Source organism: Jaculus jaculus, chromosome 9 (assembly GCF_020740685.1).
Source record: "Jaculus jaculus isolate mJacJac1 chromosome 9, mJacJac1.mat.Y.cur, whole genome shotgun sequence".
In the NCBI taxonomy this organism is placed as follows: Eukaryota; Metazoa; Chordata; class Mammalia; order Rodentia; family Dipodidae; genus Jaculus; species Jaculus jaculus.
Window position 1 is genome coordinate 14,292,433 of NC_059110.1, and position 25,384 is coordinate 14,317,816.

Genomic DNA, 25,384 nt, shown 5'->3' on the forward strand with positions numbered 1-25,384 from the left:
AGCAGATGAAGGTAGAGTTGCAAAATTGTTTTCTGTAGTTTTGCGTCTAGTAGAAATAGTGAAGTTGCCCTGAGGAGACCTCACGTTGATGGTGAGTTTCAGCTTTCTGTGAACATGACCATGCTGTATCACCTGGAGCCACCCACTTGTAAACATCACTAATATTAGGTCTTTGAAGCTTCATGGAGTACAGAATAAAATAGCTTCAGAGGTAAAATAATAATCATAAGAGCTCCAGCACTTCAAGCCATGGTAGGGGCACTCACCTGTCCAAGAGCAAGTTAGGAGCAAACAGGAGCTTCCCGGGGTGTTCCATGGAGCGCCAGACGAGACCAATCATGAGGATCTCTAGCCAGGCACATTCCAGAAGATGGACTTGATCGTGGAGGTTCAAATCCCCAAAGCCTGAAACACAGTGAGAAAAACCCTGATGAGTTGCCAGAAAAAATACTGTCACTGACCAAATGGATGTATCCAGGAGTTTGAACTGGGGGGCTTTCCTTTCTATTACATGGAATAAAGAATCATATAAGCACACTTTATAGGAAACCATTCTTTTAAAATTCCTTTTACTTGAGAGAGTGACTGGGCACACCAGGACTTTCAGCTTGCTGCAAACAAGCTCCAGACATGTGTGCCACCTTGTGGTGCATGCGACATTGCATGTTTGTGTCACTGTGAGTCTGGCTCTGTGGGACCTAGAGATTTGAACATGAGTTCTTAGGCTTCACAGGCAAGCACCTTAACCACTAAGCCATCTCTCCAGCCCAGAAACCGTTCTTTAAATCTAGTCACATCAACGAATTTCAATGTGGCTTTAAATTTTTCATTGCCTTAGTACCGTATCTAGAGCAACATGCCAACTTAAGCAATCCACTTAGCGCTCTATAAAGTTGTCTACTGAGGAAACACTTTCTGCTTAGATGTGTCTGATGGCCTTGTAGTACTCACTTGTATTTAGTTGGCACCAATAAGCTGGGAATTTAAGTTATTTTCCTTAAAACAAACAGAAACTGGGGCATAGATAGGATCAAATCACTTGCCTATCTGTTTCATCACTCAGCCACAATCTTTTTCCATAATATGTAAAATTCCATAGTCTATGGAAATAACTTACTTGGGAGAATGAATCAGAGGAATAAAGGAGATAATATGATTATTTCTGGATTTAAAAAGCCACATGTACCCTTATTTGCTTTGTAAAAATATATTTAATTTATTTATTTATTTGCAAGGAGAGAGAGAGAGAGAAGACAGATAGAGATAATGGGCAAGTCAAGGCTCCTAGCTGCTGTAAATGAACACCATGATGCACGCATGAGCCTCTTTGTGCATCTGACTTTATGTGGGTACTGGGGACTCACACTATTGTTGTTAGCTTTTGCAGGCAAGTTCCTTAGTAGCTGAGCCATTGCTGCAGTGTACTCCTGTTTTCTTAATGATTGGTTAGGAAATTAAAGCTTTCTCTGGTCACTAAGGACATTACAGAGAATACCTAATAACCACAAGGAGGAAGAAGGCAAAGCTGAAACAGAAGCTGGAGGGAGAAGACGGGAAGGAGAACCAATTTATCAATCCCCTCGCTGTGGGGTAGAAGCAAGTTCAAGTTCTTTTCATCTTTATTAACACAATGATCTGAGCAGGTAGGAACCGCTGTCCCTATTTTACAGATACTCGGAGAATTTATTTTTCTTTTAAAGGCAGTGATGGAAATATAACCTGCAGCCTTTGACGACAAGTTAACATGGCCCCTCCTTAGCTTTACTTAGCCAGAGAGTTGGATCCAGAGACTCAATAAATCCAACTACAGAAAGATATGCCAGAGTGATGAGGACATCAAATAAACAAGGCGTCTTGGAAGCAAACTGCCTCCCACATCCAAACCCTGCTGTCTTACATTGGAGTATTCCAACCCAGCTTCCTTCCTCTTTTCTGACCTTCCACTGTTAAATCTCCACCTATCCATGAGGAAGACTAAGGGAAACTCTTGTAGTTGCTGTCCTTGTCTTTGTTTTCTGTTGACGTTACTGCACTGCACTTCAACCAGCAATCTTAATAAGAAGTCCAAGGGTGGGCTTACTCCCTTAAACTACCAAGGATGAAAGGTCTACCTAATGGATGTTTCTCCTCTCGGGTCTTAGAGTTATCCAAAGTGCAGCCTGGAAGTGATACGGATTAGGATCAAGGTAGCTTTCTCCCAGCAGGCAATCGTCTAGAGACTGGCCCATGGAAGAAAACATGGGTGCCGCCTGGTTTGCTGGACTAGAACTCAGGTCTGGTTCAGTCCCGTTCAAGATGGCTACAAGCAACAGCCTCCTAACCCACCCTCAGTAAGAGCATCAATTTCCTGCTAATTCCTTAACTTTTTCCAGGCTTAGTACCTGTGGGCTGGTCCTTCTGGAGTCATCTTTCTGGGTCTATCAACCAGTCAGGCCCATCGGTTAGCTGAGCCTGAAGATGACACTCATTCTAGTTAAATGTCTGATTCAGATATGTGAGCCTGTAGCATGTAGGTTTGCTTCTTAACTTCTTAGTCTCTTTTCTCCCTCCCTCTGTGAGGGGGATCTTCTCAGCCAGGCTGAGAAGCAGGAGAATTTTTTTTTTTTTTTTTTGCTTTTTTGGTCTGGGCACTTTACTGCATTTTTTTCCCTCCTATATTAACTCTCCTTAAAATAAATCTCATAATGTACCCTTCTTGTGAGTCTATGCTCTCAACTGTTTGCTAACATGCATAAGAATCTTAGGCTTGAGAATTGCTGGGGCCCAAGTTCTAACCCTATAAGAACTCTCTTCCTATATCAAAAGCCCTAGCTCATTTTCATAAAGCAATGCAGTTGGCATAACCCTTATCTCCAAATAAGCAATGAGCCACATAGCCATGAGCCACAGACAGACTTCAGGGCTGTGACTCTGACTTGTCATTATCTCACATCAATAATTCTACCTGTGCATTGAAGAAAAGACGCCCTCTCTACCCCACTGCTAACATGCATAGTCAGTTCTTGATAGCCTCTTGCCTTTTCTATGATTTCTTAATTACCTTAAGACTCATAAATATTGCATATATGAAAAATTAGACTTTTTAAAACTTGTGGTACAACTTTACAATGTATGGATGCCCAAACAAATAAGTACAACATGGTTACCCTTCCATTGGCTGTTTAGATTGTTTCCAGCTTTTGGCTATCACTAGTAAGTCTGTTGTGAGTTATGTATAAGTTTTTAATCTATATAAATACTTTAATCACTCTTGCATGAATACATAAATACACAAGGGTTTTAAGAAGCAACTAAATGAGGGCTGGAGAGATGGCTTAGGAGTTAAGCGTTTGCCTGTGAATCCTACAGACCCCAGTTCGAGGCTCGATTCCCCAGGACCCATGTTAGCCAGATACACAAGGGGGTGCATGCATCTGGAATTCATTTACAGTGGCTGGAGGTCCTGGCACACCCATTCTCTCTCTCTCACTCTCTCTCTGTCTGCCTCTTTCTTTCTCTGTTGCTCTCAAATAAATAAATAAAAATGAGCAAAAAATATTTTTTAAAAAAGAAGCAACTAAATGGGGACTGGAGAGAAGGCTCAGGACTTACTTAAAGGTACTTGCTTGCAAAACCCGATAACCCAGGTTTGATTCCCCAGTACCCATGTAAATCCAGATGCACAAAGTGGCACATGCATCTGGAGTTCCTGTGCAGTGGCAAGAGGCCCTGGTGTGCCCATTCTCATTTTCTTACTCTCTCAACTCTCTTTCTTAAATACGCAGCCAAATGGCTTTCAAAATGGGTATGTCACTTTGCACATCCCCAACAATTTCTGTGAGCACCAACTGTCCCACATTCTTGCCAATACCTGTGATGGTCAGTCTTTTTCATTTTAGACATTTTAATAGAGGTAGAGAGGTCTCCTACCTGTGCATGGTCATTTAAATTTGCATTTTCCTAATGAGCACTACTATAGAGAATCTTCTCACATGTTCTCCACCAGAGTGGAAGTTACTATGCATGCATCCATAAATTCTGCTAGACTATTATGATGGTTAATCCTTGACTGTCAATTTGATATGATCTAGAATCACCATGGAAATAAATCTCTGGGAATGTCTGTGAAGTAGTTCTTTTATTTATTGATTGATTTTTTTTTTCTCTGATTGGAGGTATGGTCCCTACAAAGGGGACCAGAAGACTTGGGTTTTAACCAAGCCTTTGCAAGAGTTGAGTTTGGAAAGTCACCAAAGATCTCAGAATATGAGGTCAGGTTATCTCCAGTGTTGATGTGACTATTTAAGATGGTGAGGCCCACCTTAACAGTGGGTGACAACATTCCCTGGTCTGGGGGCCAAGTCAAGATAAAAGAAGAAAGCTAGCTGAGCAATACGGTTCACTGATCTCTGCTTCTTCGCTGTGGACTGGGAGCAGCTGTTTCAAGCAATGGCTGCCCGGCCTTCCTGATCATGGTGGACTGTAACCTCGACAGGGAAGCCTAAATAAAACTCTCCCTCTCTTCGACTGATTTTTGTCAGGTACTCTATCCCAGCAACTAGAAAGGCCACTAATACAACTGCGTGCCCACGAGAGGAGCACAAAGCATCATCCCACCAAAGCCAGTTTGCTTACAAGCCCTAACCGACGGCACCCTCTGTTTGCTGCTCAGCCATTGCGGGGCGCCAGACAGCAGAGCCGACGTCTTTCCTTTGGAATGAATCCACTTCATTCATGTGATACAGGACAGGCGCTGGAACAAATGAGGAAGTGAAAGGCTTCGCTTAGAAGAAAATCTCAGAGATCAAGCAGCCACGATATGGTTTAAGATTTCCCCAAGGGCAAAGGCAACGGGCACTACTACCAACTGTGGCTGTTTACCTAGAGTGCATGGGGTCAAGAAGGAGTAGTCTTGGGGAGGGAAAAAAAAAAAAGGCTTTGCTCTACAGTAAATAATCCTCTTCCTTCTTGTCTAATTGAATAAACCAAACGTAAGGCACAGAACATAAAACAACAGGCTTGGGGGAACTTTTAATTCCTTAATAAGTCCCCTCCGTAGTTTGGAGGTGAAATTGGTTAGAAGTCTCAGAACACTCAAGTTAGGTGGGTTTTGTTTTTTTTTTTTTTCTCACTCCTCAGGAAAGTAACTGTTTGTGGACACATACATCCAATCGTGATGATTAAACTTGTGCTGAATTAGTAAAATCTAAACAAAACAAAAAGACCCAGGAGGTTTCCCCAAGGTCTCAGAATGACATTTGGCCATGTAATTAATCAACTTTTTGGGAAGACGAAAGTCAGTTTTCTCGTGGAGGTTTACATTTCAACAGGACCATCTTCTTTTAACCCGCAGAGTGACATGGCAGCTCCAGTGAGGCTTGTCAGTTTCAGGGATCTTTCAGGAGACAAGGAAGTTCCCATGACCGTGTGCACAATGTATGTGTGCTGATTATGTCTGTGAAGAGCACTTTTCGTTGGAGGCCAGAGTCTCTCTGTGACATGTTGTAGGTCTTTTATAAAAGAGTAGATTTAGAGCTGGAGAGATGGCATAGCGGTTAAGGCGCTTGTCTGTGAAGCCTAAGGACCCAGATTTGACTCTCCAGAACCCATACGAGCCAGATGTGCAAGGTCACACATGCGCACAAGGTGGTCCCCATATCTGGAGTTCAGCTGCAGAGTTTTGATTGCAGTGCTTACAGGCTCTGGTACACCAGTTCGATCTCCTCTCTCGCTCTCGTTCTCTCACAATTTTTTTAAAAGACTGTATTTAATTATCTTTTCCAGCTGTGCGCAGTGCCTGCAGACAAGGATTATTGAATCTATTGCACAATGTCCTCTGAAAGTTCCAAAGACAGGGTTGGGAGGATTATGCAAAAAAGACCGTCAATTAACCTTTCAATGAATGTAAGTTCTGTGACAGGAAGTTACTAGATGAAGCAAGTCTCCTTTCTCCCAATATACTGGTCTCAAGAGCATTTTCACCACATAGGAGCAAAATGGGCTTTTTGCGTGGGACAGTTGTCTATGAATACTCTTTTGTTTGTAATCTACGAACAAAATCATATCTATAAAACCATCATTGGGGACTGAAGAGATGGCTTAGTGGTTAAGCGCTTGCCTGTGAAGCCTAAGGACCCTGGTTTAAGGCTCAATTCCCCAGGACCCACATTAGCCAGATGCACAAGGGTCGCACACATCTGGAGTTCGTTTGCAGTGGCTGGAGGCCCTGGTGCACCCATTCTCTCTCTCTCTCTCTATCTGCCTCTTTCTCTCTCTCTGTCCATCACTTTCAAATAAATAAATAAAAACAAACAACCAAAAAAAAAATGGTCATTGGGTCAGTGATATATAGAGAGTATATTTTAATTCCTTGCCTCATTTTCCTATGAACACAAAGACTGGGCCAACATGCAATTCCAGATGAGCCTGCTGAGGATCATTTAAAAAGTAAATTTTAGGGCTGGAGAGATGGCTTTATGGTTGAAGTGCTTGCTTGAATAGCCCAAGGACGCGTGCTTGACTCTCCAGAGCCCACGTAAGCCAAATTTTCTGGAGCTCAATTGCAGGGCTGAGGCCCTGGTGTGCCAATTCTCTCTCTCTTTCACTCTTACTCTCTCTAAATATATATATATATATATATATATATATATATATATATATATATATATATATAAAAATTTAATTTTTCAAACAATTTCAAGTGTCATTCATGATAAGGTGGAGCTTCTCAGCTTCGTGGGATATGAAACATCTGAGACAGACTAATGTCCCCCTATAACATGAGGGCCCATATCTTCATGGTAATGATAGTAGAGCTGTGGCCCTGTGGACTTCTCACTGGAGGGACAAAATGTATTCTTGAACAGTAGATACTATAGTTTATTGATAAGGCAGAGTCTTATATTTGGAATTCTCATTTTATACAATAAAAAGATAAAGGATTTTCCCCATGTCTAGGGAACATGGGTCAATATTCAAAGGTCTGGTTAAAAAGTTTGTAAAGGGGCTGGAGAGATGGCCTAGCAGTTAGGCACTTGCCTGTGAAGCCTAAGGACCCAGGTTCGAGGCTCAGTTCCCCAGGACCCACGTTAGCCAGATGCACAAGGGGGCACACGCATCTGGAGTACATTTGCAGTGGCTCTGGAAGCCCTGGTGTGCCCATTCTCTCTCTCTCTCTCTGCCTTTTTCTCTCTCTCTGTCACTCTCAAATAAATAAATAATAATTAACAAAAAAAAATTTAAAGGGCTTGTAAAGGAAAAAAAATGTCTGTGAAGAGTCAATATACTGGAAATAAACAGAGATAATCTCAAAACACAACCCAGCTCTTGAATAGGCAATTGGGTAGCTAACGATCTTGAAGGCAGCCCCTTCCCTACAAAGACATCCCCATACATACAGCTGGTACTCTTTCCAGTATCACTACCGAAGATTATGGTTTGGACCTAAGATGTCTTCAAAGACCATGTTTCAAATTTTGGTTACCCAAAATGGGCTTTGGGAAGTAAATTAATCTTGAGAGTTCCAACCACAGTTATCAGTTTATATCAGTTTGACAGGTTCACAGACTGATGAGGTATTAGGAGGTGATGGAAATTTAGGAGGTGGGATTTAGTTGAAAGGACTGAGTTCCTGGGTATGCTATGGAAACTAAAACTATCTCCCTTCCCTTCTTTTCTCTGGCTTCGCTTCTTGGTCACTATGAAGTGAGCAGCTCTCTCCATGACACATACCCACACCGTGATCTTGTGCTTCACATCAGAGCCAAGGTAATGGAACCAGCCAACCATGGATTGAAACCATGAGCCAAAATAAACCTTTCCTTCTGTTAAGTAGTTGTTCTCAGGTATTTTGTCATGCTAGCAGAAAGTTAACACGCCAAGTGAAGATATTTCTGCCTTCTGTCCTCCACACAGTAACTGTTTTCCCACCGAGCTATTTTTCCCTCACTTTTAAAAAATATACTTTATTTATTTATTTGCAGAGAAAGAGGGAGGAAGAGAGAGAGAGAATGGGTGTGCCAGTGCCTCCAGCCACTGAAACGAACTCCAGGTGCATGCATCCCCTTGTGTTTCTGGCTAACATGGGTCCTGGGGAATCGAACCTAGATCCTTTGGCTTGCAGGCAAGTGCCATAACCTCTAAGCCATCCCCCCCTTACTTTTTTTAATTCAATTGTTTTATTTATTTATTTATTTTTTTTTTTTTTTATTTATTTGCAAGCAGAGAAAGATAGAGAGAAGAAAGACAGAGGGAATATGTGTGCCAGGGCCTCTAGCCACTGCAAACAAATTCCAGATTATGTGCCATGTTATGAATCTGGCTTTACATAGGTACTGGGGAATTGAACCCTGGTTCTTAGGCTTTGCAGGCAAGTGCCTTAACTGCTGAGCCATCTCCTTTACTTCTGACTATAAAGGAAGTCTACAGCATGCCATTCCCCTTCCTTTAGCCTCACAAGAGCCTGAGCGCTCTGTGCCACTCTGCTTTGCCAGGCATTGCTGTACTAGTTGCTTAATTTGCCTTGGCACAAAAAGAGATCCTTCAGGCCTCACCCGCCCTTGCTGGGTATGGCCAGGCCCTTAAAAATAACGTCAAAAGTGTGCAGAGAACTTTAGCTGTAATGACTAATGATACCTGAATGTCTGAAAAGTTAAAATCAGATAAATCAGGGTGTCTCTAGAGTAGAGACGTGAGAAAAATGAAATACTGTGGTAATTTTATATCTTTTGGTTCCGTGGGACACAAGCTATAGAGATTCAAAGCAAAACCTGAAACCCTGAGATGGGGGAGCAGCATTTATTTTTCTTGTCTCTGTGACCAAGTGAAGAGAGGAGGGGCTCCTTTTGGTACGCATTTTCAGACCTTCTAGTCCATGGCGGTGTGGAAGGGATGCATGGTGGCAGAAATGTGTGGCTGGCTCTCCTTACATACTTGGTGGATCAGGAAGTGGAGAGCGTAAGCAAGGTGTAGGACCGGGCCACACCCCTCAGTCCCCCCACTCCTCCCCCAACCAACCCACCCCCCCCCCCCGTGGCCGAACTCAGCCAACTAGGCCCTCAAGTGTTACAGTTTGAATGTAACCCCATCCCCACCCCACCAAGACCCATGTGTTTGAGCATGTGGTCCCCAGCTAGTGGTACTGTTTGGGAAACGGATGGACGTTTGGAACATGGGACTTGGCTTGCTGAATCAGGCAGCTGAGGGGACACTTTGCACGGGACATCCAGCTAGCTCTCACTTCCTGGTGCCAAGATCTAAGAAACCACAGGGTAAGCACTGCTGCCACACCCGGGGGGCTGTTCCAGCTCTCCAGCCACCATGTCTTCCCCACTACAGGGTGGGGTTTGGCACCCCTTGAATCATGAACCCAAATCCTTTTGTCCTTCAGGTCGTTTCTGTCAAGACCCATGTCCCAGAGCTCACATAGGATACAATCTGGGGATTCAAAAGTAAAACCTGTGAGAAGAGTTCAGGATCTCCTCACTAAAGGGCTGCATGGACAGAGCCAGCAGCCAGGTGGGTAAGACTTTTGGTAAATCCACTGGAAAAACTACTGGCTTCCTGACCTTCAAAAAAAAAAACTTAATCATGTCTTAGTCATAAGACCAGTTCTCCAAAATGTCATCCAGGCGACTGCTCGCAGTGTTTGCTGTATTACTTAATGGAAGAAGGCTTAAGTAGTTCATATCTTTCCCCCTTATGCCATAGATTCAGTGAAAAAGAAAAACAAGAAAATTTAAAAGAAAAGAAATCTCAGAAGGTTTTCATGTGATTGTGCTACAGTGACAGCCACAGGCTGAATAGCGCTGACTAATCAGACAAACCCTTATCTAAATGGTAGGTGGTCTTCACACTCTCTGTTATGCATTTGTTTCTTCAAAATAATATATTAATGTTGGGCTGGAGAGATGGCTTAGCAGTTAAGCGCTTGCCTGCAAAGCCCAAGGACCCCGGTTCGAGGCTTGGTTCCCCAGGACCCACGTCAGCCAGATGCACATGGGGGAGCATGCATCTGGAGTTCATTTGTAGTGGCTGGAGGCCCTGGAGCGCCCATTCATTCTCTCTCTCTCTTTTTCTGTGTGTCTATGACTCTCAAATAAATAAATAAAAATAAACCCAAAAATATTAATGTTATATATCATACACCATGGACCCCATGGAATAGTTGAATATGACTTTCCTTCACTCCAAAAAAAAAAGTCTTGAACTCCATCTTATGCTTGGTACCATTATAGAGAAGACCATAAAACTGTGATTTCTGCTTTATGATAGATTCCAATATTTCTGGCATTAGAGTAAGCATCAAAAGTTCATTTTGAAGAACTGTGTTTTATCTATTTAAATTAATGTCAGGCCCATCAAACATCTACCTTTAAAAATAAAGTAAGCATACAAAATGAAAATAAATTTTAGAATAATCACATGTTCCTAAATATCATAACTCACAAAGCAAGCCCCTTCCCCACATCACTGCATTGCATGTTCTGCTTCTCGCCGGTTACAAGGGGCGTGTGTGCCGCCCCTACCCCGACCTCATGCCCTAGCCTGTCACCCACTCAGGGTTCTTATGCAACTGCTCTCCTGAATATCCATCTGCCAATAGCAAGCCACTGCTAAGCAGCACTCATCCTTGGGCACGATGACTAAGCTACTTCCAAGTCTCTTCTTTAATGGGACTTTTTGATTATCTGAAGGCTATACTCCCCGACGACATCCCACCACACCCCCGCCTCAGCAGAAGGAGGAGGACAAGAATAATGAAAAGGCAGAAAAGTCAAGTAGACCTGGCTTGCTGTTCTTCTGTGGCCTAAAGCAAGTGCTCCCCATCTGTAAAATACAGATGGACTGACCTGCTGCTCAGGACTACCATAAAAACGTGGAATTGGCAGGTGTCCCAGGGTACCAGAGCAAATACTGTACCCCTAGACTTTTGCCCCATAAAAAGCACTTTGTTCTCTTTTTCCTTTTTCTTTTTGCAAAACACTAGGGCAATGCATTAAACATTTTAGATGTAGGATCTCAGACTTTGATTAAGAATGTTGTGGTGGCCCAAATGCATGATGTCATGATTTGTCTTCTGTTTCTTTTCTATTTTCTTTTTTAGTTACATGTACATATATAAATAACCTAATAAAAAATTGAAGACTTCCTGGATGTCAAACAGCCCTTACAAAACAACATTTCTCATGATTTTTAGAGTGGAGGAAACAAGAACATGTGGATTATATTTTGCCTAAAATACATATGTGAACAAAATTAGACAAAAGTGTCCATTTTGGGTTTTATTATACCCAAAGCATTTCAAGATGTTGAACAATTTTCAGAATGCAGCACCCGTGAGTTAAGTGGTGGATGGTTTTCTACTGAACCTGGCATTTTACACTCTTCACTGGCCTTGGGATGGACAGAAGAAGACATGACCTGGAAAGATGATTCACCTGGAAAAATAAAGTAGAACTCTGGGGGCAATAAAACCAGAACTGTTATTATTTTAAAACTGTGTGTTAGGTTGAGGGCTGTGGCTCAGGGATAGAATGCTGGCCTAGTATGTATAAGACCCTGTGCTAGATGCACACACACACACACACACACACACACACACACACACTATGTGTCACCCTTAGCATAATTAAAAACCAATTAATTTAAGTTAAAAATGGGGTCATTCAATGCAGCGGTTTTAAAATAAGCAAAGGCGTTTCAAAATTAATGGTGCATACCAGTAGGTCCCTATTTTAAGATATCTGTATCTTGATGGAATGAGCGGTGATAGCCATGGTCTCCATATAAATCTGTAGACTTTCCAGGGTTGGCCCTGATAATGGAAACCTGTGTTCTATGAAATCTTTCACAACTACTAACCCCTTCAGAGCAATGGAGCAGAACTTACATCTTACTTATACAGACAGAAAAGCCATAATTTAATCTAAATGCAAGGTAGCCTGATGTGTTTTCTGGACTTTGCACATGTCTGTACGCATAAAGCATAAGTCAAATGCCGACGTCTGCTGACAACAACGCAGGCTTATCGTCACAGCCCACTTGTTGAGAAGGATACCCGAAAACAAACACCAGGTTCAAGTTTGCTCAACTGTTGCTGGGCTTGAAGCCTCACCCCAGGATTCTATTCAAGTATCACACTCCTTGTGAGATGCCTTCAAGAAATTACTAGACTTCAGGGCAGAAGTACATTTGACTCGGTGCGTCTCTGTTTTGGATATCAAGCCCGTGTTTGTTACTAACGACCATGTGTGTTTCTCTGTAGGTGTGCATGTGCGTGCATGCGTGTGTGAGTGTATGTGTGAATACACTGTGGTTACATCTTATTCATTCCAGCAATATTTGACTATGTTCATACACCACCAGACAGGACATTGAAACAGCCTATGGAGATGAATTAACTCTTATCTGAAATGGCAATTATGGAATTTCTCTGTTAAGAAAAAAAGGACTAAAATACATATGCTCATTAAAATTTTAATGCTTCGAATTATAAACTGTAGCATATGCAAAAATAATTCTACTAAAAGATATAAATGATTCTTCACTTTCAACGAAAGCTTCGAGGGATATGTCACTTAACCTTCATCAATTCAGCTCACCTCGTACTTCACGGCTAGACACAATTTGCACGTGTCAGGGGCGGGGTGGGGTATGCCAAGTCTCTTTCCACTGCAAAGGAACACCAGATGCTTGCACCACTTTTTGCATCTGGCTTACATGGGCGGTTTGGAAATTGAATCTAGACTGGCAGGCTTGGTAAGAAAGCACCTTTAACCACTGAGCCATTGTCTAAGCCCCCTAGATATGGCTTTTATTCTTCTTCAAAGGATGAATAGATCTTAACTCCGATCCCAGCATAACCAAATTTATGACATATTGTGTATCTTTCTTTTTTTTCTGGGGCTGGGAAGATTGCTCAGCAGTTAATGGCACTTGCTTACAAAGCCTGCTGGACTGGGTTCAAATCCCAGACCCAGATTCAACTCCCAAGTCAAGCTTTAACTCCCAAGCCATCCACGAAGGAGCCAGATGCAAAAAGGAACAACAGTGTCTGGCATTGCTGTGCAGTGGCAGAAGACCCTGTGCTGCCACGCACGTAGAAATGCACCAACACACACGCACACACAGATGAATGAATAGTTTTTAAAAAATCATTTTCAGTTTCTGTAATATGCTGACTGAAAGTGCCATTGCCTTTTGGCAAAGAAGACGAGGGAGGAGGGCTATGTCCCTCAAGTGCATAACTGTTTATGTGACTAATTCTCTCCAAATTTAATAACAAGAAAAGTTTTCCTCTCCTCAGGAGCTGATGGCTGGTGGGAATGCAGACACGATTGCCCAGCAGGAGGCATCGACATCAACACCGTGTTTAAGAGTAATAGCCATTTCACCTGTTTCCTAGGAAAATGATTGCCTTGCTTCTACTTGCTTCCACAACTCACTTTTGACAATACCAGTGAATTCTAAAGTACTTCCTATCAGATTTTTACAAAATAGAAATAGGAGTCAATCAGTGTTTGCACACACACATTCAATTACCTTTTTAATCCATTTAACAATCAGTTATATGTGACAGGTGAGGAAGTTGTCAGGAGAAACAAAACAATATAACTACTATGTGCCTTCCCAAAGGATAGTAAGTCAAGGCTTTTGAGATTTGAGGATCAGACTTGAGGATAAAAAAATAAAAAGTATGTATCCCTTTGAGAAAACAAAGCAGATGGCATGTCTACCTTGTTACCAACCTCATGTGTATTACACTTGGAGTCCTGGTTTATGAAGAGATGGTTGTCATGACAATAAGCATTTGAGAAGAGTTCTGGAGAAGCTGATGAATCTAAGAGTGTCTCCTAGCTTCCCAATTTTCCCAACACACTAAAAACCATCCCCCACCCCAAACAAGCTATTCTATCACTGTATCTGTTGCAATTATTCTATACAGACACGCAGGCTGTGTACTTTTCCTTATCAAAATCCTCCAGGGAGGGACAGAACGGTTCTCTACTCTGATACAGCTCAGATCAAAAGGAAACTAGTCTTTTATTTTTATTCAGCACAGGCAATAGTATTAACTGTAGCTTACTAATTTTTTTTTTCTTCCTCTCATGCTCAGAAAGAAATCAATTTCAGCTTAAATGAGAAAGGGGGGTGGAGAAAGAAATTATTTTCTAGTTCCCGAGAGTAGCTTGCAAGCAAAAGGAGGAGAAAAATTAATAAACTATAAAAGTAAAGTACTTAAGACTGTCCTTTTAAGTGCTTGTCAAATGGACAGGAAGGCCAGCCACTGTGGAGTGACTGAGTCAGCTGACCAAGCCTGGAGGCCTTTGAAAAGTCAACAAGCTCTTGTACCTTGGACCATACGCTTTTCCTACTCGATCTAGAGGCAGAGCCACAGAGCATTTCAAACCCTACCGCCAGCAGTCTGAGATTTCCAAACTCTGTGACTACAAATGTCACCAACACAAAGACCTGAAGAGGGAAGTAGACAGTCTCTCTGTGAGATCAAGTCCCCCCAAACAAGTGATTGATGACAAGTTCCTCCCACCTGTGTCCAACTTAAGCTCCCCCTCCCCACTGAAACCAAAACTGATAGGAATCTCATGACTGCACTGACCACACACACACACACACACACACACACACACACACACACACACACACACGCGCGCGCGCGGTTTAAAAGCTAGAGGAACACCTGTCATTGTTAATGAGCCTGAGGACAGTTAGCTCTAGAATGCAGTAGGAGAAAGCAGAAAAAAAAAAAAAATAGGCCAATCTTTCTATCATTTTACTCAGAATCATGTCCAAATGGGAATTTCATAAGGCAAAACTCTGAGAAGATCTCCAAAAGTCTGAGTATGAAGTTGCACTGCATTCATACAGCAGAGAAGCAGCCACAGGCTCTGAACCAGGAAAGGATGGGCCAGTGAGTGTGGGGACCCACAGGCATATGGAGGAGCACACTGTTTAGAAAAGATACCTTCCTCCTTTTTGGTCTTCTCAGTTTCCCACTTCCCACCATCATTTCATTTTCCTGCACAAATTTCAGCATCAGGTAGAGCAAGTGATCAAAGGAGAATGATTTCTACCTCTTGCCCCTCAACACCCGAGACCTGAGCACACATATGCATCTAGACAGAGGTCAAAAGGAGAAAAGAAATTAGTTTCTTTTATCCTCAGGTGGTTACTGTTATGTAAGTCCAATAGCTCCTTCCAGGTTATTAAATAACCACTCCAAAAATAAAGAAAGTGCTAGGCCACACAAGGAGAAAGATTCTCTAAGTGATGATTATCTTGAAAACAAGAGCCGTTGCACTTCTTGTTAGCTGTGCTGGATCCTTCCCTGATGTTGACTTCACAGAAATCGACAACAGGACCACAGCAACATTTCGTCATACACGTAAGGAGTGCCTAAGTCTCCTCAGTGCTTTAGTATCCCAGCACTGACGTCGCAGAGCGCCACACACCGGGTGCTACTAACTTAGCTGAAATGGTTTCAGTCCTTGGGATAACAATGCCTCCTTTGCTAAATCTGTCTGGCCACATATGTGGAAAGGTCTGAATTGGGATCAGCAAAAAAAGGATCAAGAAATAAAATGAGATCGAATACAAGACCACAATATGACCCACGTTAAATTAGAAAGCAAATTTAGTTGTGGGACACTTGGCCAGGTGGAGGAGTGGGTAGATATCTTGCGTACAAGGACATGCAAAAGGCATCACGAAAATGGTATACTCTGGGCTGGAGAGAGAATGCAATTGGTAAGGTGCTTGCTTTCAAAGCAAGAAGACCTGCATTCTGTCCCCAGAACCCATATTAAAAAAAAAAAAAAAGCTGGGGCTGGAGAGACTGCTCAGTGGTTAAGGTACTTGTCTGCAAAAGCTAAGGATCCAGGTTCTGTCCCCCAGTGCCCATGTAAAGCCAGATGCACAAGGTGGCACATGCATCTGGAGTTCCTTTAAAGTGGCTAGAGGCTTAGGCATGCCTATTGCCCTTCTCTCTCTCTCCCTATTTCTCTCTCAAATAAATAAGTGTGTGTGTGTGTGTGTGTGTGTGTGTGTGTGTGTACCCAAGAGACCTGGAAGTAAATCATAAGACTGATCTTGTAAAATGATATGTTTAACAAGTACAAGAATTGGGATTAATGACATACTTTCAGTGATTCACTTTATTACCAATTAAGGGAAACAATTGTTATCTTTACCTAACCAAAGAAATTCTAAAAATAAATCTAGATTTGAAGATTAAAGATAAGTGACAAGTCTAACTAATTTAATAAATTATGAAATGACTTAGGGAAATCAAAAGTAGATGTTCTTTATATTTAAGAGATAGCAAACCCTGTTAATAAAAAGTCATGAGTGAAATAGGTAAAATCCCAAGAGTGCATTTTCTTCAAATTCCAAAATCTCAAAAAACTCTGCCCAAACGTATGAAGCTTTCTTGAGTGTCTGAAAATAAATGGGCAGTTGAGAACTGAACAAGAGGACAAGATAAAAGTTTATATTCTCAACCTTGACTTTGGCCCAACCATCACAGGAGTGAGCAGAACAGAGCGGGTGTCTGTTAGCTGTCCATGCAGCCCCTTGTGGAAAACTTCTATGGATTCTAGCAACTAACTAGTATCTAAGATACTCAGTCAAAGTCAAATTTTAGGGCTAAGTATAAATGACAAAGTCGAGTCACCTAGAAGGCATGCTGCTTTGGCACAAAAAAAAAAAAAAAAAAAAGAGGAAAAGGATACATAAGACCATGGAATGTAAGCTGTCAGAACGGCTCATACTCATAGGAGGTGCCATCAGTCATCTGAGGGTCAGCTTTACTGGCAGGAGATCAATGACAGTCTCTACATGGAATCTGAGAAATAATGTAGATAGATGACAGGCTTTTGGGAAAATGTGATTGGTTCTGATCCCTCCTAATTATTTTCCACCAGAGAAGATAATATTGTCCACGCGCACCCCTTCTGAGTCACTAGGGTACTTGACTTTATGAAAGGAGGATGCAGTCTTGTTTATTTTTACTTCCTGCATAGAACCCAGCAATTTGTTTTTCACAAAGCTGATGTCTAAAAAAAGAAATAAAACAGAGTGAGTGCTTTCAAGGAGATAAGAAAGACTAAGGAGAAGGGAGAAAAAAAAAAAAAAACAGAATAAGAGCTGGGTATGGTGGCACACACCTTTAATCCCAGCACTCGGGAGGCAGAGGTAGGAGGATCACCGAGAGTTTGAGGCCACCCTGAGACTACAGAGTGAATTCCAGGTCAGCCTGAGCTGCAGTGAAACCTTACCTCCAAAAACAAAATCAAACAAAAGAAAAAAGAAGAAAGAAAAAGAAAGAGAGAGGAAGGAAAGGAGGGATGGAGGAAAGAGAGAGGGAGGGAGAAGAGAAAAGGAAGGAAAAGAGGAGGAAGGGAAGACTAATTTTCTTGGCCATTAGAGCATTACATTGGTATAATCCTCTAGAGGAAGCTTCGTTGTCTTGGAGGCTATGTGTAAATTATATACATACACATAAACTTATCTCCCTTTTTACTTTCACTCTCCAAATGGGGCACTTCTGAGAAAGGTAAAGATAAAAAACAAAATAGTCTTAAATACACTGAAAACCTAAACACAATATATTTGAGAGCAAATATTTACCTTAGAACAAGCCTGAGGAAGATGCCCAATTTAAGTAAAATATAAAATCAATGAGTTGACTTTAAATTTAAAAACAGAGCTGGCGAGACAAAAAAAAAAAGTGGTTGCATATTTGAGAAGATTGATGTGTTTAATATGATTTAACAATTGCATAAAATGGGGCTGAGTTGATAACTCAGCTGGTAAACTGCTTAGCTTGCATGTATGACTGCCTAAATTCAATTCCCAAAACCCATGTGAAAATGCTGGATGTGGTAGGACATGTTTGCAATCCCATATCTGGGGAGGCAGAGACAAGAGGATTTCTGGGGCTTGCTGGCCTTCTTAGTAAGATTTAGGCCAATGAGAGCCCCTGCCTCACAAAAGGTGGACAATATTTCTGGGGATGACATCTCAGGCTGTCTTTTAGGCTTCTTTATGACTTGTTGGGTACACACACACACACACACACACACACACACACACTTAAAAATTGATGTGATGTACCCATGTTTTGACACATCACATTGATATGTATAATTTGTATGTTTTTTTATATATTAAAATAAATGTATTTTTACTTGAAACTTTTCCAAGTTAAAAAAAATAGGGGCAATGAATAGCTTAAAAGATTACCCATAATAAGCAGAGGGACAAAATGCTAACAAGTCAGCAGAAAGGAGAGTTTTGTGTTTTTTTTTTCCCATCATTTCTGAAAGACTTCCAAGACACTAACCAATTGCTCTTTCTCTCTTCTTGGCTTTCCCTGGCTTGCCGTCTAAGCCTTCATGCTGGTGGCATCTGTAAAGCCTCCCCCCCACCTCTCTCTCTCTCTCTCCCTGTGTTTTTCTCTTCCACAGATCCATCCAGCATAGTTTGAGCAAAGTGACCATGATTTAAATTTGAACTCCAAAAATTTCTGATAACTTTTGCCCTGCTAAAAGCAGTAAGTGTCAGGAAAAAGACAAAACGTAGAACAATAGTTTGTTGAAAACTACCCTTGGTTCTTAGGTCTATTAGCTCCCAGCAATCGAAGGTACTCTGCACTTGTTTTTCAAGGTGGATTTGTCTCCTGATGCATTAGTATTAACAGGCCTAATGGATTCTGCTTGTCCATTTCAAGTTCCTACAGCCATAATATCACTCCTACAAGATATCTTGCATTTCTGTCTCATTTAACAACACTGAGTCTGTGAGTTTTTTAAGTACATTTTTTTTATATCAGCCTACAAAGCATTCCAAGTTTCTTAAGATTGCTATAAAAAGAGACTGATTACCTTGAGCCCAAGGTCTGGGCATTTTCCTTACCTCGTATTACACGTTATACTTCCTGAAGGGTACAGCACAGAACCTTTCATTTATTGAGCAATTGATTAGTAATGTGTGTTAATTGAATGAGTCTAAAGGAATTGGATTTTAGGAGAATTCAGATAGCATATAACAATGCAGATTTCCACAGAGATCCTGAGATTCAGAGGATTTGGGAAAATCAACCAAAACTATAGACAAAGAAATGCTATTCACAGTGTGTGTGTGTGTGTGTGTGTGTGTGTGTGTGTGTGTGTGTGTTGTATCACTCTGTGGTTTTTATTGTTGTTGTTGGTCTTTGTTTTGGTTTTTGTTGGGCCTAGAAAGGGTACTGATGTTGGGAGACATAGCACTTATTCATAGCACTTATTCTTAAAGGTTCTTATGGTCCCATTTTGCTAGCTGCGATGAAGTACTACAGGAACATCTTTGGATAAACTTTTTGTCACTTAAGTATCTTTTGTCCTTAGTTGGTAGTAAGAAGCCCTTGTCAATATGAGCCAAAAGATAAGACTCCTTGCACTTAGGTGTTTATGTAGTTAAATCAATACGACAAAAAAAATTTCCTTCACAATATACTTATAGAAGGACTTTGCCAAGGGTTGAAGTCAGCACAGTTTATTTTCTATATTGAGATGTACTCCACAGCTCTAATTTTATCTCCTATCTGCTTGTTTGTGGTTCTTGACTGCTGTCAGGTGAATGATATGCAAAGAGGTCTATAATTTGGTCTCATAGTATGCATATTTTTAAAGTCACTACAAGACTTGGTACCCAATTCAGAGGCGAAAATGCAGGCTCATAGAGTTTGAGAGGAGGAGGAGGACTGGTGGTAAATGGGAAGGGCCCCAGTACAGGTATAGCTAGCCGAACAGACAGACCTAAGTACAGACAGCAAGGAGAGGAGGAAAAGAGGTAGGAGCCATGGAAGCAGGGACTTCAGTTTGGGGATGAGGATAACACAGGAGGGGGACAGGGCAGAGGCAGCCTTGCCTGAGACCGAAGACTGAGAGGGGGAAATTCTTGTCCAGGTAGAATGTTGGCCAGCTGGGGAGAACTTCCACGATTTGCTTAGAAGTCATGTGTGTGTCTAAAATGTGACTCCATGGCAGTCATGATGGTAAGCACAAGGAGTAATCATAAAGTCTCCATCCTTGAGGAGGTACCGCTGATCTTGTCTCCTCTCAAACAGACTCTACATATCAGTTTGGAAAATGCAGGAGACATGTTAAGGGCACAATGACAGGCACAAAGATACTCTCTTTGCCTCCAAGAAATGACATCATTCAGATATTTATCAAGATTTTTAAGTCAGATAAGAGGCCTGCCTTGGAAACTGGGGGAATATAATTTTCCAATGGATATTTCTCAAATCAAAATACACTAAGCAAAAATGAGCAGGTTTAATTAAGTTTGCCCCTTGCTTAATCTTCCCTTCAGTGAAAGTCTCTTTCCTGGTGGTAGAGATAGCTCAAAATGAGATGTGGTAGGCATGTACTAGCGTGTCACAAAACATGATGTTTTATTGTTCTGACAAAGAAGCATGAAAGTCTCCACTTACTTGCATATAGTTCCCCGGGGTCACTTGTGGATCCTAAGTCACAGCATGAGAGCACATTAGGACATCAGCAGACCTTTCTGTCTTGGTTGTGGGTCTATTAGAAGGAGTACTTACAACTTAATTCACTAAGTTTTCATCAGGTGCATATGTATCTAGAGTTATCTGTGCTTGTCAAGATATATAAATGAGGACTGGAGAGATGGCTTAGCGGTTAAGCGCTTGCCTGTGAAGCCTAAGGACCCCAGTTCGAGGCTCGGTTCCCCAGGTCCCATGTTAGCCAGATGCACAAGGGGGCACATGCATCTGGAGTTCGTTTGCAGAGGCTGGAAGCCCTGGCGCGCCCATTCCTTCTCTCTCCCTCTATCTGTCTTTCTCTCTGTGTCTGTCACTCTCAAATAAATAAATAAAAATTTTAAAAAAAGATATATAAATGATAGCAAATGTAGAAGGCATTATGTTTCACATCCCACTTCCAGTCACAAAGTGGAAAAATTAACAAATTCCATCCAACGTGAGTCTAGAAGCCTCCAGTTTTCAGGTTGGACATGGTGGTGCGGAGCTGTAATCATAGCAGCTGAGGCAGAAGGATTTTGAGTTCAAGGCTATATGCCAAATTGGAGGCCAGCCTGGGCTACATACTGAGACCTTGTCAATAAAAAACAAAACAAAAATCTAGACTGTGAGGTAAAACTTCTGATTTGTGCAGTGAAGTCTGCTTGTGTACAGATGAGGTAACTGAGGAAGAGGAACATGTTTGGTATGAACTGTGTCAAACAAAACATCTGGATTCAAGCTGAAAGCATAGACATTTTTTGTCACTCCCTCGGTAGCCTTTGGGACCTGAGGAAACGAGTATCTTTGTATCTCATGTTCTCTGTTAAAGAAAGGACAAACAAATCCGTAGAAGCCAGTGGGAAGGTTCGATGAGTCATTGTACATCCTATAATACGCAGAGGTAGAATCCCAGAAAAATCTGCTATTACCATATTCTTACTTTGTAACATAAGAGTTAAGTGAGATGTGTGATCAGATTCCTAAATTTGTTTTATCTTTTAAGAAGAAAAAAAAAAAAAACTGCCAAATTCCGTGGCCATGTGGTCTATGAGAAGACACTGTTGCATTCCTGGTTTCTCCAGTAGGTAGTATGCAGCCTTGAGAAAGCCACTTGATCTATCAAACTTTCAGGCTCATTATCTGTGAATTAGGAATGGCAACATCCACTCATCTTCCTCCACAGTGTTTAAAGTTTCAGCCATGTAAGCGGATAATAAAGCACACTGAACTGTTAAGTATTGCCCATGTACAAAGCCATACAGAAGAAATCCCTGTGGGAGGAGAGGGAGGTGGAGATGATCCAGCTCTGGAAACGATCCGGTTCTTCCCTGCCCCTTTGCTTAACTTTCATTCTGTATGGCCTGACTTTCTGCAGCTTAATGGGAAATCTGTGATTAAGCCAGGTGTGGTGGCACTCGCCTTTAATCCCAGCACTCGGCATGCAGAGGTAGGAGGATTGCTGTAAATTCAAGGCCACTCCGAGGCTACAGAGTGAATTCCAGGTCAGCTTGGGCTAGAGTGAGGCCCTACCTCAGAAAAAAAGAAAGAAATCTCTGACTTAGAAGAAGAAAGGAAGTGTGCTTCTTGCTCTGGTCCAGATGTACCCCATGAAGAAAACAATATTACATCAATGCATTTGTTCCATATTTTGCTGGCTATAATGTTCAGGTACTAGGTGTTTCATTGGCTAGTCAGCAGCATTCTGGCAACCAAGTATGATTATTTTTCCTCTTCATGGCACCTAAGATGCTTCTCATTCTCAGGTTGGTAGATACACAAGACAGTTGTGCAATATACATATCTATATGTCATGTATATTGAAAGAGTATGTATATAACCCATATGTAAGGTTTAGATACACATATGATGTGAGATTTACATGTATGAATATATGCCGTTAGAACTAGGTTATTGTATTCACTAAACATGTTAAAAAATATAATCTCATACCACCAAGTACAGTCTACTGCATTAATATGTTTCATTCTGTCTTTAGAATCTCATTTTTATAACCTGTGAATGGGGAGAGACTCCTCTCATAACAATATTTTACAGTTCAAGCAAAAAAACACTGACACAGTTATGTGTAACTTTAGGCGTTATAAATATTCGCAGACCTATAGAGTATCAGACATGTTTACACAAATCTTGACACTCCCCATTTCTTTGTATCCTAATCCCTTCTTTTCTTCTCTGTTTCCAGCTAATTGACACAGTGTTTCACCCATGAGCCCTACAAACTGTCCTTCTTATAACAGGGATAAGGGCTCCCAGAGAACCTGTGGCCACACAATAACCAAGCATTATTTACAAAACACTTACAGAATTATTCACAGAATAATCCAAACACTTAAAAGAAATGTAGTCTCTTCCATTCCTGCCCTACCCACCTTGCTTGTCTTTCAAACCGTAAGCTATATGGCCTCTGTCCTCAAGAAAGAAAATCGTGACTATCTCTAGCATATGACAGTCTTCTTCTCTGTAGCCTTTAATGTTCATACAAAATGCCTGTGTCAGCCCCCATGAAAGACAGAGGAGCAGGCCTCTGATCCCAGCACTTGAGAGGCTGAGGTAGGATTACTATGAGCTCAGGTCCAGTCTGAGACTACATAGTGAATTCCAGGTCAGCCTAAGCTAGAGCAAAACCCTTGCATTTGCCACTGGAAAGGGGATTTCTTTTCCAAGGTCTGTACTTATTGGCCTCTCCCTATAGCTATGAACCACCATGACACGAAGCCTGCCCAAGAGAATGAGGGCAGAAAGGTGGGTCAGGTACAGGCGAGGCAGGTAAGAAGCATGTGCCTTTGACCTCACGTTTCTTGTCTCCAGGCTCGCTGGAGAAAACTGAAGTTGTAGCTACAAAAGGAAGAACACTGGTTCCCTTACTACATATATATACATAAATATGTATGTGTATGTGCATATATATATATATATATATATATATGTATATCATATATATATTGTATATGGTATATATGTGTGTGTGTGTGTGTGTGTGTGCATTTGACTATTTTGTGGGCCAGAAATCAATGTTTATTATGACAAAGTATTTAAATGTGGAAGTTTTGCTAGGGTAACTAACTAGTATTATTCTTTTTCATATGCTAGATACATGTTTCTCTACTTTCTTTATAATATTCACATATGTAAAGAGATTTCACTTAAAAGTTTAAAAATACTGACTGCATTAATAACAGATAATCTTGCTTTCCAGTACTTCATTTAAAAACTACTCATGCGTATCCTTTTAAAAATGTGTCCTTCTGCCTTATGCTCTTTTTAAATTCCTGTATTATTTAAGCATGGAATAAGCTGATTTCATCTAAACACCTAGTGAATCATGATAATCAATATTGAACAAAATAATTTCTGTTACCTCTCAGGTGTTTAAATTATTTAACTACAGTAAATCTGTGTTAATTAATATTATAAATTTAAGAATTTACTGCCATGTGTATGTATTCACATTATTAACCATCCAAGTAAAACTCCATTGATGTCTCAGGACACTGACAGGATAGCTGTCAAGTGAATGGTAAAAGATGCAGACTATGAGTGTTCAGAGCACAGATTGTGTGAAATTGAGAACTGCTGTGACTTTACAGCTTATCAACATGCAAATATTGGTACTTGATATCCTCTTTAGAAAATTTTCCCTTTAAATTTGAAGTCAGAAAGTCCCTGGAGTAACTGTTTGCCAAAAAAAAAAAAAAAAAAAGTTCACACATAGCTTTGTAGCTATACAGTATATGTTCAGAGCTGTGTTAAATTGAAATTCCCATAAACTGATGCTCTATACCAATAAAATCCTAACTATGAAAGGGAAAATGTACAGTATCATGAGTATAGCCCTGAGAATAGGATAAATGTTCATCACTTCCACCCTTAATACATATTAAAAACATGGACAGAAAACAAATTTTATTAGAGGCTTAACAAAACACCATGATATACACAGAAACTAAGAAGGATGCTGGAAATCGTTATAAAGCAATGCCAGATCTACCAGGAGATTCCAATGGTCTGGAGACGACAAGTCATGATGTGATAATTAAACATGGGTAGAAAATAATAGGATTCAATGTGTTTGGCCATTTAAACTTAAGCTTACCACATTGTATTTAGAGGATTACCTTAATTTCAGAAAAATATTGTTCATGAAGTTTAATCCTGTGTTTAGCGTTAGATATTATTCCTTTCTTTGTAAAAAAAAAAAAAAAACTAAGCCTGCAAGATGTTTAATATGATGATTTTATAATAGTTTTTGTAGTTAGTCACATTTTAGAATGAGAGGGAACTATAAATACTATAATTTGAGGACTATGTTTCTCAAATTAATTTTATAGAAAAGAACTTAAGAAAGTAGCAATAATGAAATGTGAATGTTTAACTACATGAATATGTAAACATGTAGTTAAGACATGTATTTAATATCTTTATCAACTAGATATTTATAACTTAGAAAATATACTGTGAATGTTTGGTCTCTTTAATGTGTCTTGCACTTTGTTTTTATGGACTTCATTGGGCAAGATTCAGATAAAACAGCAAGGAAAAATTTCTATATAATTTACAAGTGACTGACAGTCTCGAACTAATAAATTAAGACATAGATTGTAATTCAAGTTCGTGCGATGAGTTTTCATGTGAAGTTAAGCTCACGGCTGTGGATCACTGAACTGCCCTGCAGTCTTCACAAAGGAGCCTTCAGCACCTCCTGCCTCAGTGTTGCATAAATTGCAGGTAAACTTCTTAACTAATACCCTGACTTAACTGCCCTGAAAATAAAATGCAAAAAAGAAATACAGTCCTGGGAATTTCATAGAAATTTAAACACAGTTTTTAAAAATATTT

At 40.8% G+C, this 25,384-nt stretch overlaps 1 protein-coding gene across 1 annotated transcript in view; it reads right to left on the reverse strand.

The window, feature by feature from the left end:
• Nucleotides 1–25,384, reverse strand: part of Esr1 (estrogen receptor 1) — a 266,953-nt gene that overhangs the window by 60,616 nt on the left and 180,953 nt on the right. Inside the window, exon 6 of the mRNA XM_012951315.2 lies at nt 267–405. Within this exon, the coding sequence (XP_012806769.2) occupies nt 267–405 (139 nt within the window). The remainder of the gene's footprint in view (nt 1–266; nt 406–25,384) is intronic.